At 34.1% G+C, this 12,824-nt stretch overlaps 1 protein-coding gene and 1 pseudogene across 2 annotated transcripts in view; one reads left to right on the plus strand and one right to left on the minus strand.

Annotated features, from left to right (window-relative positions):
- The first annotated feature begins 322 nt into the window (after nt 1–322).
- LOC107438024 (N(G),N(G)-dimethylarginine dimethylaminohydrolase 1) overlaps nt 323–12,824 on the plus strand; it is a 59,698-nt gene continuing 47,196 nt past the window's right edge. For both annotated transcript variants that reach the window (XM_087154680.1, XM_071187527.2), the window contains exon 1: nt 323–776. In XM_087154680.1, coding sequence (XP_087010806.1) covers nt 504–776 — 273 coding nt within the window. In that variant the 5' untranslated portion in view covers nt 323–503. The remainder of the gene's footprint in view (nt 777–12,824) is intronic.
- Nucleotides 9,429–10,404, minus strand: LOC147801833 (uncharacterized; annotated as a pseudogene).

The raw sequence follows: 12,824 nt of genomic DNA on the forward strand, positions 1-12,824 counted from the left end.
ATGATTATAGAAAATGATTGCATATCACATCTGAAAATATGTCGAATTCAAGAAACGAAATATCAGATAAATCAAAACAAATCAGTAAACTTGATTTAAAAGCAACACTCCTTCACTGATGAATACATAACAGATGAAAGCTAACGGACGGAAGAAAAAGTGAACTAGTGATGTGCGAAAAACGAAAGAATCGATATTTTAATCAACTCCTTTCTATGAATTGATTCATCAAGTTCGTTTTAAAAATAGAATCGATTCCATTTTTTTTTTGCTAATATGGGGCACGGGCACGTGACGTCAGGAGCTTTGCTTACAGTCAATTGGGTGGCAAGCTCACTAATGGAAGTCCTTTTACTGTACAATAAGCGAGCTATAAACGCCATTAAGCAAAGAGCTCCAAAAATGCCCGTCTGTCATCATCATCATCATCTTTAGATAGTCAACAAACAAATACAATGCAATTAGTTCTAAATTGAATTTTTAGGTGGTGGCTGTATTGTACTATGGCGTCTGGACGTTGTACTCATGCGATTGTTTGCCGCATCCCTAATTGTTTTAAAACAAATGCCACTGACTTGAGTGGGGATGTGAATTTATCCGAAGCAAGGAAACAGCATGATCAACTTTGTAAGGTTCTGAGAGATATAGGTGTTGATGTTATTGAATTGCCGCCGGATGAAACTCAACCTGACTGTGTTTTTGTCGAAGACACAGCAATTATTTGTAACAGCACAGCTTTAATTTGTCGCCCAGGGCTTCCAGCACGGCAAAAAGAGGTTTGAATTTTATCATAAAGATTAGTAGGAAATTGTCAAAAATTATGGACAATTTTCTTTATTAATTTTCAACTATACACGTTAGCAAGATCGTAAGTGACTCATTACTTGTTGGATATTATCATTTTTAACAAGTATTTTTATGTCCAGGGCCGTCTTAATAGCGAGCAGGGCCACCGGGCACAGAATTGTTTTGGGCCCCTTTAACATGTGATACTGTTTAAAATCGAACTAAAAAACTTCACATGCATAAAATAAAACATTTTCAAGGTATGCAATAATTTTAACAAACTTAAAAAAATTTTATTACCCCGTAAACTGAATGCACATAAAATAAAGCATTTTAAAGTGTGATAATTTATAACAAAAAAAAATTCAAATGGTAGGAATTATTTTGTCAAATTAAAGTCAATTATTAAAACTTCTTTCAATGCACATCAGACATAACCAGTTTAACAGTTACTGTCCCGTAGTGCTGTGTAATTCTTAACTCTTTCAATTTTATTTCTTTATTGAACTAATTATAAATAATAAACAAAGTTTGTGGTGGTCAAGCAAATTTAGAGACATTATGACATTCCCTGTGGCAGAATTTTTTCTGACTTTCTGCGACAAACCTAATTAGAACCAATATCTTTCTGCAAGATATTTTTATCGTTATAAATGTATGTGTAATGAATTTATAATAATAGATGAAATTCGTGTTTGTAAAATAAGTCTACATGCATAGAATAAAACTGTGTAGATTTTTTTTCTTAATTTCATAATATAAGTTTACATTTCTTAATAAGTTTAAATTGTTTAAGTATAAATTTGCATAATCTTCGATAATAACGAAAAGTTATAAATGTATAGATCTGCAGACAAAAATGCTTACTAGAGCATAAATAAAGATTACCCAGAACCTGTAATAAGATAGAACTTATAGAAATAGCTAAGAATGGACAAAAAGATACAATTTATAAAACAAGATATCTGAATTTGAAGTATCAGTTTAAAACAGTATGATTTAATGTTTCATTATAGTAGTTATATCAGGTACAGAAACAAATCAGGTGAAAAAATTAATATTGAAGTGGAGTAATCAAAATAATAAAATAGTATTGACTATAACCGAATTCTAAAAGCAAAAAAATTAAAGCAATGTATGTTTCAATTTTTTCTACATCTAATTAACTTTATCTAATTAATTAGATTCGATTAATATTGTACTGACTTATTGAAAGATTTTTTTTAAAAAAAAAGGAGGTAAATAAAACTTTTTTAGTGATCAGATTAAGTTCAGAACGAAAAAAATACACAGCGCTTGTGATTTCGCACTGTATTGTGTAAATATATAGCACTGATTCCACACGAAGTATGCAGAAGCAGTTTCCGACTCAATATGCTCAAGTCTATTCAACATCTCGAAACGAAATAGTCTTTATCAGTACTGAAACATCGGTATTAGAGCCATACTCATTGGATGCGATTTTTTTCGCATGCGTATGGAAACCTGTTTGAAAGTGACCAGTAAATATTTTTCACCAATCTCGCATGCTCGCATCATTCGCATGCTAAAAAATCGTAGATAGTGAGATATCTTTCAGGCTTTATTTCATTTATCGTTAGATTGCGTTTTTTTTTTTTAAATCGACGATTTAATTCAAAGGATATAGGCATTTTATCTTTAAAGTGTATATATATATATATATATATATATATATAGTTATTTTTTACCTTTGACTGCTTCTAAAATTTCTTGATTTGTTGGAAATGCTGTCTCATCCTTACTATCGATATCGCTACTAGTAAGAATACTTGATTCAAATCTAGAACGTTTTTTTTTTTTCAATATTAGTAGCGTGGGAAGCTTCTTTTCCTGTCGCTTTCCAGAAAAAAAATCTCTGACATTGCTAGATGTTGTCGACTTCCATCTTATTTCTTCTCCGGAATGCCGCCTTGAAAAATCCGTTTTTCAAATTTGTTTTAATGATTGTGGCTTCACAATTGCAACAAATAACCTTTTCGCTAGACATGATTTTTTTAAAAAAAGAATCTTTTTGCACATGAAATTTTCCACATAAGTGCAAAAAATATAAAATGCTCTGTTCTCATAAAAAAAACACAAAGCAAATTACTGCGCCAGCTATAGAGGTCGAAGTTGGCAAATTTCCAAAAATAGCTTAATAAAGGGGAAAAAAATTCTCCCCTTTTTATCAAGTAACTGTTTGTGTTGGAGATTAACGGAGAATTACGAGCGCTTTCTCCTTCCCCGGTATGCTAGAAAAAAAAATATTTAAAACAATTCTGTAAGAAAAAAAATTTGCAGAACCATTATTGCTTCTGCAGAAATTTTTTGTTTCTGAAGAAAATGTTTTTTTTTTTTTTTGGAAAAACAGCTTCTGTTTCTGCAGAATTTTTTTTGAGAACTTTTGTTTGTGGCAAACAAAAAATTTTTATTTCCCAAATAAAAAAAATCTTTCTGCAAGAACTCAGTCGCTTTCTGCGACAATGTCGCTGTGTCGCCGTGTTTCTGCCACGGGGATGACATTGAGCATCTGTTAACTTCATTTTAAGGTAAAAAAATAGCTTTCGGTTGACCTTTTAAGTTTTCTTGATGATAAAGTATTCAAATTATTGGTCTAAATGATCTATCCCTATTTATAGAAAAAAACAAAATGCTCACTTTTTACAAGAGAATGTATTTATTTAAGGGTTGGCAGGTTTTTGACATGTGACAGTTTTTGATGGTTTAAACCATGGCTTAAACCGTAACGTCAAAAATGTCTAAAACCTATATTCATATGTGAAATTTAATTAATACATGAAATTTATATATTTTTTCTAAAGGATAGTGTTCCTAAATATGTTCTAGAAAAAATAAATTTAAAATTTTGAAGAAACACTTATATTTTGGATAGTAACCAAAATCTTGTACTTTTGAAAACTCACATCTTTTGTAATATTATGTATTCATTTTCATGTGTTATTGAAAATCTGCAGTGATATTATTAAGAAATTTATTTATAACCAAATTTAGTGTATAGTATAGATTATACTAAAAATTAGACATTTTTAAAGATAAACATTAGCAGTTTTGTACATTAGACATCAAATAAAGAAAAATCTTTTAAACAGGTTGGGCACATGCAACATTCACAATCAGGGAATTTTTGTCTATTTTTAGCTCTTCTAAAGTAAACTGGGGGGAGGGAGATTAGTGAACTGCTTTCAACATACTTGTCAAATTAACATACTGGATAATAAAGATATTCGGTATAACATTAAAATTTTTTTTTTATACACTTGTATCAAGTTTGTATTTATACTACATAACTTGTAAGTTCCTTATAAATATTAGTTATATGTTCCTTATATGTCAAAAATGCATAGTAATAAACTTTTAATTTTCTTAAATATCAAAAAAAAAAATTTTTTTTTTCAAAATATAAATATTTTAAAATTTTTTGTGCAAAATTTTTCTGCACATGCAATAGAATATAAATTTCTGAGATTTTAAATCTGTTATTTTACCTTAATTTTAATTAAAAAATATTTTAAAACCTGCTGATTACCTATAGTATAATTAAATTTCAATATAATGCATGGCAACTGTTGGTAGTTTTGAAGTTTATATATTTTCTTGGCAAACTTCAGTTTTTGACGGTTTAAACCAGTATTATACCCTTGTCATGTCAAAAACCACTTTTTGACGTCAAAAGCCCAACCCTGATTTATTTTAAAATATATATAATGTAATGTTTATTTTTAGTTTTTTTTTTTTTAATACACAGGGTGTGTAGGGTTTTATAAAAAGTCCTTATATTTGATTTTCATTTTTTAAAAGCTCTTGAAGGTGCATTTTTCATTGGGTGTTTTTAAAAAAAGCTTAATTTTCCCTTTTCCAAAATGAGTTATTTTTTCTTTACCATGTTGATTATCGCCACGAGCTATGCTAAAAAGCAGTGTTCTACTTGATGTTTTCACAAACAATTCAGTTCGTAGCGTCTGAAAACACCAATCGTTTTACATGTTTGATAAAGTACTTGCGATTCGGCATATTGAACTGGATTTAGTGGGAAGGATTTTTGCCCTCTTATGTCCAACTTTGCTGCATTTTGCTAGAGATTCTCAGTTTCAGGCTTCATTTTACTAAACATTGTCAAATTTTTTTCCATGATAGCAATGAACTTTTTTAGTTATCTTGTTAATTTCATTGTTGGTGATGTGCCATCGCCTTTGTCACTGGCAAGTTAATGGTCTTCGCCAGATTTTTCTATTTATAGATCAGTACCATAATCTTTGAACTTGACTTGGGGATTATTCACTAATTACATATTTTTGTGTGGGTCCTCAGAGCAGTCAAGAATTCTGTAGCTTCTTCATCTCAAAATTTCCATCACCCTTTTAATTTAAGAATTAATTGAGAAAATTAAGCTTAATATTTTTACTTGAGGGACCTCCACCAATTGCATAAAATTTTTGCAAATTTTTTTTTTTTAGTAGATACTTTATTACTTTTTTTTATTATTACTTCTATTAATTATTTTTAAAATTTTCAGCATTCTTAAGTTGTTCTATGAGATAACTCAATGATATTTCGATCCAAGATTTCAAAAAAGTTTGAAGTGAGGGGCTTTTAATTTTTTAAATGCAGCAAAATATCTTATGTTTAGTTATTGTAAAAAATTTCAGATTTTTCATTCTAAAAGACTTTAATTCATCTCTTAATGCTTTTATTTAACAACAATTGAAATAAAAAATTCAGTTAAATCTCAAATTTGTTGAATATTAAGAATGTAGGGTTAAAATGTTTAGCTTAAATACTCACTGTATTTACATTTCAAAATTAATTAAATTTTTTTTAACATTTCATTGAACAAATTTAAATTCGGAACCAAGTTACAAATAATAATAACCAGTCTTTAGGGGCTATTTACTAAGTAAAATTTTTAATCTTTTTTTTTTTTTTTTTTTTTTTTAAGTTTGCTTAATTCTTTACATAACTTTATAAATTTGGTATGATCTTATTAATGTTTTGTTGAATATGCTTTTATAAATAAGTTTTATTTTAATCTAAAAAATACACTCGATAACCTTTTTAAATAATAGTTAAATCAATTATAATTTTAAATTAATTTTTTTTATATAATTAAATATAGTAATTATTAATTTAAAAATAGAATGCATCTAGATGTGCAGCCTGAATTTTATTAGTTAGCGACTGTATTGTGGGCTCAATGTCATTAAAATCCTGTATAGTATAATCATTCTCATCAAGAACTAGAATATTGTGGAAGATATTCCTGTTGGTTTTCTTAATCATGGCTGGGGTGTCATGGATGATATCACCGAGTGTGGCTATGACGGGCACGTGATCGCTGGTTAGTTCGGTAACAGTATGGCAGCTAAGTGGGATATTAACATTCGTGATAAAAAAAGTCTAGTAGATCTGGTCTTTGATTTGGTATGTACGGGAAGTACGAGTAGTCAATAGGTGCTATAACAGTAAGGTTATTTTCTGCTATTATTTTATATAGCTCCTTGCCATTTTGGTTATTAGTTTTTCATCCCCAGGATGTATTCTTGGCATTTAGATCTCCTCCAATAATGCATTTAATATTTACAGTATTACCGGGTTTGTTATACATAGCAGTGAATATATATGCGGTGTTATCATTTTGATAAAGGAGAATGGAGGTTTCTTCGTGATGTTGTCCAGTGCTTTTGCTATACAGAACAGTATTAAGACTTCTTTTAACAAAAATAGCCGTTCCTCCACCTCTACATACAGTCCTATCGGTCTTATAAGTATTATAATTGGCTAGGGTTAATCTATGCGAGGCATTTGTCTGAGTCTCAGTAACTAATGCTACGTCTATTTTGTGTTCATAAATGAAGTTGCTGAATTCAATAAATTTGTTGTTAATCCCAGCAGCATTCCATAGCATTATTTTAATTGGTTTACTCATTATTTTTGTTGAGTTCCTCTAATTCGATTCTTTCTACTGCTCTCCTGAGCAGGGGGATTGCATTTAGTCCGTTTAGAACGCTAACAATATCATTTAGTTTAGTAAATATATCTTTTGCGTCCTCCACAGTCTTCTGCATATTGGTGCTATTTTGTTTCTTAACTGCATCCGCATAGCTTTTGTTTTCAAATACCCTTTCTTGGGGCTTATTTTTTCTTATTTTTTGTTGCTGCTTTGGCCCCAGTGGGAACTTTTGGCACCCTCGGTAATTAGCTGGGTGCTCGCCGCCACAATTGCAGCAATGTGGCATTTCGTCTTTATTTTTAGTGCAGTTTGCAGTCAAATGGTCTTTACCGCATTTAACACATTTCGGGTGTAGTCTGCACATGGCAGCTGAGTGATAAAAACCCTGGCACCGGTGGCGTTGTGCCGGGCCGGGTCGGGTTCTATATGCCTCTTCTTTAACATGCAAATTTCCAACATGCGTTACATAATATATCTCTTTAAAATTCAATTCTCTTCGTAAGGAGACTAGGTATAAGGTTAGTTTTTTAATTATTCCTTTATGTCTCTTCGTCATTTGTTTAACGTTTTCAACTGGGAATTCTGTTGACAAATACGAAAGTAAGTTTCCTTCACCATAATCGAATGGAACATCTTTAAATACCACTCGCATAAGCCTTTCATTAGGGAGCCTATACTTAGGTTTGATAATCATGTTCACCTGACTTAGGTTTGATAATCATGTTTTCCTGACTATTTTTGCACTCATAGTCATAGACTTTAATTTCCTGCATTGCCTCTTGGAATTGTGAGTAAACAAAGTTATCGTCCCTGATAATAATCGGGGGGTTTCTAGTTCTCTTCTTGACCTCAGTGTATTCGATTTCATTTAAGGAAATTTCTGGGTCATTTTCAATATTATCGTTATCTAAATTTTCAATTTCATTATTATTTATAGCTGATATTTCGTTTTCTTCCATTACGGCTAGTCTCTTAATTTCGTTATTATCTCCCTTTTCAGGTGAAGCTTTTCTTTTGTTATTAGCGGTTTTGGGATTATCTATTATCATTTCCTCATTATCAGCAATATCTATGGTTTCAACCTTGAGGGGACTAAATTTATTACTTAAGGGTATAACCTGCTCTCTCGGGGGTATTATTTTTGCCTTAGAGAAAGGTGGTTTAACTTGTTTAGCACTTATAAGTTTTTTGGGGCTATTAAAACCGTTTCATGCCTTAACATCCTCCAAATATCCTAATTTTTGGCCACTAATTATCTGTTTCATTTTAACATTACTATCTCCTTGGACTGTTATCTGCCTTATAAGCACTTCTATGTATCTATGTAATTGAAGAAATGCATTTTTAACTAAATCTTCCTTGACTTCGTCTAAAACTTGGAATTTAATACTATCGCTGTATTCTTTAATCCTAGTAATATCTAATTTTCCGTTTTTTGCTGCATCCATATCTTTATTTAGGTCGCTACACCTAACCGTGTTGGGAACTACAGGGCTCACAAGAGGTCCGTACAGTTCTGGCGTAGCCGTCCCTGCCGGTGCCTCAAGGGTGCCAAGTAGCCCCGCATCTTGTGGCTGCGCCGCGCTTACTATCTCCCGGGCAGGAAGCCCTGATAAGAGCTGGGGTGGATAGGCAAGCTCAAGATGTTTGGAAACTAAAGGTGGGATGACCGACCGTCTGGGGGTCTGGCCTCCGCGACACTCGGACTGGTCCTCACCAGTAGCTCCGACGTCGTTTGTAAGAACAGGTTCGAGAGAAGATATCCTTCATCGACCGTGTCTGAAGTCTGAGTGGTGAGACAGAAAGAAATGCTTATGCTGTAGTAGAATTCGAAGTTCCTGTCCGCGAAGCGGACACTCCACTTCTTCATCTGTTGTGATGCCCGTAGGCAACTGAGATACTGTCTATAGAGAAAATATAAAGTCCTTATTGGAGATCAGCATGAATTGGAGTTGTGGATCATGATTCCGAAGGGGAAGACCCCTTGAGTAAAGATTGAAGTAATCCGAGCACTTCTGGGTTTTTCAGGATATCCTGCTGTTCCTTAACGATGGTGACTAGGCGATAGGCTGCAGTTGTATCCTTAGGCTGTGAGGTTTTTCTTCTGGGGCGGGCCTCGCACCCAGAGAAATTGGAGGTGTGGCTTCCCTCGCAGTTGCAACATTTGGCGGGAGAATTCCTATCCTTCTTGCATTGAAAAGAAAAGTGCATTTCTGCGCATTTCATGCGTCTGGGTTGTTTCGAGCAGGATCGAACTGAATACGAATAGGAAGCAACTGAATACGAATAGTTCGTTCTGACGACGAATAGGAAGCAAGGAACAAAAAGGTGGTTAGTTAGGTTTAATCATAGATTTCCAAACAGGAGAAAGATAAGGAACGCTGGATGGGTCATTGACCAACAGTTTGGAATTTTTGAAAATATGATAGGACTCGTAAAAATCTATATCAAAAATTGAATAGCAATTTTGAATGACTTTAGAAGAAGAAAAATTAAAATTATGATTAAGAGTCCCAACAATGCTGGGCAATAGATGAGCGTTTAAATTCTTGTTTTTTGACATAAGCTTCATGTTCCTTGACACGGCACTTTAAGGCACGCTCAGTTTGGCCAATATACGAAAGGCGGGCCGGGATAGCCTGGTCGGTAGGGCGCTGGGCCCATATCTAAGAGGTCGTGGGTTCGATCCTCGCCAGCCGAAGACTCCCCGTGTAGTAAATGGTGACTGATGCACGTTAAATCTGTCGAGTCTCAAAGTCCTCCATGTTCCCACAACAAATCAATACCTCTGGGGGTACTGATCCAGGAGTTTCCTTGTCTTCTGGATTGGTTCAAAATTACAAGGCTACGGAGTTGAACGTAAGTAGTCGTAAACCCATGAAATCGGGTCGGCTGTTCAACGACGGTTATAAAATAAAATATACGAAAGGCCGCATGGGCAATTAATTTGGTATATACCCCAGCTATTTTGACTGTCAATGGGCTGTTTGAGGTTAGAGAATTTTATCTTATTAATGGGACTGAACATAATATTAAAATTAAACTTCTTTAGGATATTAGCAACTTGCCGACTTATTTTAGGAAAATAGGGTAAAATGACTAAATTGTTAGAAAATTCTTTGGAAGGTTTATCGGCAGGCGATTGTTTAGTTGAGTTTTTATAAATATTATCAATAATGTTAGGAGAATAACCTCTGTCATGAGCAATGGCTTTGATGTAATTTAATTCTGAATCATGAAAATCAATGTTAGAACAAATATTAACAGCACGGTAGACAAAAGACCGAAAAGAGGCAAGTTTTTGGTTGGGAGGATTTGTAATGAGGGGGAAGAGAAACAGCAAAAGGTCTAGGAAAGACAGTAGTATGGAATGAATTATCATTCCGAGTCACAAGAACATCTAAGAAAGGAAGTTTTTGATCAGTCTCTAATTCAAAGGTGAACTGAATGCAAGAATCAATGCTGTTCATAACATTAAGAATTTGGTCAAAATTACAATTATTTTCATCTAACAAAGCAAAACTGTCATCAACATATCTTTTATAAAAGGGGAAAGTTAAGATTTTGAATAGTTTACTTTCAAAATAATGCATATAGATGTCACTAAGTATAGGGCTCAAAGGATTTCCCATGGCTAGACCATTGGTCATACGGTTAAATTTGTTGTCAAACGAGAAAGTATTATGTTGTAAACAAACACGGGTGAAACAGCCTATTGACAGTCAAAATTGCTGGGGTATATACCAAATTAATTGCCAATGCGGCCTTCCATATATTGGCCAAACTAAGGGTGCCTTAAAGTGCCGTGTCAAGGAACATGAAGCTTATGTCAAAAAACAAGAATTTAAACGCTCATCTATTGCCCAACATTGTTGGGAATCTAATCATAATTTTAATTTTTCTTCTTCTAAAGTCATTCAAAATTGCTCCTCAATTTTTTGATTTAGATTTTTACGAGTCCTATCATATTTTCAAAAATTCCAAACTGTTGGTCAATGACCTATCCAGCGTTCCTTATCTTTCTCCTGTTTGGAAATCTATGATTAAAGCAAACTAACCACCTTTTTGTTCCTTGCTTCCTATTCGCCGTCATTCATTCACCCTTCCCTCCTATTGCTCTAAACCTCCTGTTGCTCTAAACCCTCTTGTGACGTCACCTTTCTTTATATTTACCCTGTTTTCTCTCATTTCTTTCTGTATGATATTCCTCTTGTTCTATTAATTTGACCGCTTTGCTAAGCTGGGGTATGGCATTTAAGACACTGACCATATCATTTAATTTTTGGAAGATATTTTTGGCCTCGCTTATTGTGCTTTGCATATCTGAGTTATTTTGTCTTTTTAGGGCATCAGCATAACTTCGATTTTGATATGTTCTGCCACTCGGTCTATTATTTCTGGGCTTTCCTTTTGTTACTGGAAATTTTTCGCAGCCTCTGTAGTTGGCTGGGTGTGCTAAGCCGCAGTTGCAGCAAGTTGGTTTCTCGTCTTTTGGTTTAGTGCATTGGGAGGTTAAATGGTCCTTCCCGCATTGCACACATTTTGGTGGAAGGTGACACATTGCTGCCAAATGATAGAAGCCCTGGCACCTGTGACATTGCGCAGGGCCAGGTCTACTTTTATATGCATTCTGTCTAATTCAGTAAGACTGAAGATATCTTTATAGTTTCCTATTTTCTTAATGGTAACTAAGTACATATCAAGTTTAGTTACTTCTCCTCTAAATTTTTTGGTCACTTGTACAGCGTCTACGAGCTCAAAATTTTGGGCTGTTAGCTGTTTAATAATGAAGTCTTTTTTGAGACTTGGGGCTATTTGCTTTACTACCACTCTTAGATGTCTCTCATTTTGTAATCGGTATGTATAGTGAGCTATATCATTGTTTTCGGCATAGTTCCTAATTCTTCTGGCAGTCTCAATACTTTTTGATTTTATGATCCAGCTATCATGGCTGTATTTGCACTCAAAGTCGTGTGGCTTCAATCGATTTCATTTTTTCTTCGAATGTTTCATAATCATATTTTTTATCTCTTATGATAAGAGGTGGGTTTTTAGTCGTTTTCTTTAGAGCTATAAAATTAACCTCATCTAACTCTATATCATTTGCGACATTTAGATTATTGTCGTCTATCTCAATATCATTTGCATCACTTGTACTATTCTCTGCCTCATGATTTGATTGAATATCGTCTGTGGCTATGCGTTTGGTTTCGGGCTAACCTTTTTAGGTGATGCTTTCCTTTTTCCTTTATTATTGTTATTTATTTGGTTTATTATTTCCATATCCATATTATCGTTACTATCATTTCCTAATATTTCTTCATTTAGGGGACTGAAGCTATTTTTGAGTGGAATTTCTAATTTATTTATAGGGGGATTTTTGTTATATTGAAAAGGGGGTTTGTAATGTTTAATATGATTAGGTTTATTTTTAGGTTTAAGACAATCATTATCTAGATTTTTCTCATCCCTGAGCCAGGAAACCTCTTGTCTCAGTTTGTTCACTTCGTCGCCTAATTTAGAGAGTTCTTTTAAGAGTCTTTCTACATATCCGTTTTGGACTAGGATAGCACTTTGAATATCCTTATCCTCTATCTTAGGTGCGATGTATAGTTTAATCCTATCGCTGCTTTCTTTTAACTCCCATCGCTGCTTTCTTTTAACGATAGAGCATCGTTAGTTTTTCGTCGAAGGGGTTAAGGACCGTGATGATTTTCGATTTATCTATTTTATATCCTGTGGTAATGTTTATTTCGCTGTCAGACCTAACCGTGTTGGGTACTACAAGGCTCCCAGACGGCCCGTGCAGTTCCGGCGTAGCCGTCCCTGTTGGTGCCATAAGGGTGCCAGGTAGCTCCGCATCTCGTGGCTGTGACATATCCGTGTCCCCCAGAGCTGGGGTGAACAGGTAGACGCGAGGTGCATAGTATCTGCAGGCGGGGTGGCCGACCGTCCGGGGGTCTGGCCCCCGCGACACTCGGACTGTCCTACGCCTGCAGACTCGTCGATGATTTCGTTATCCATGATAGTAGAGAACCGGTTTCGAGAAGCAACCTCTCTCGTCCATGTC

The sequence above is a fragment of the Parasteatoda tepidariorum genome, chromosome 11 (assembly GCF_982258835.1).
Source record: "Parasteatoda tepidariorum strain Cologne lab strain chromosome 11, Ptep-v5.0, whole genome shotgun sequence".
Taxonomy (NCBI): Eukaryota; Metazoa; Arthropoda; class Arachnida; order Araneae; family Theridiidae; genus Parasteatoda; species Parasteatoda tepidariorum.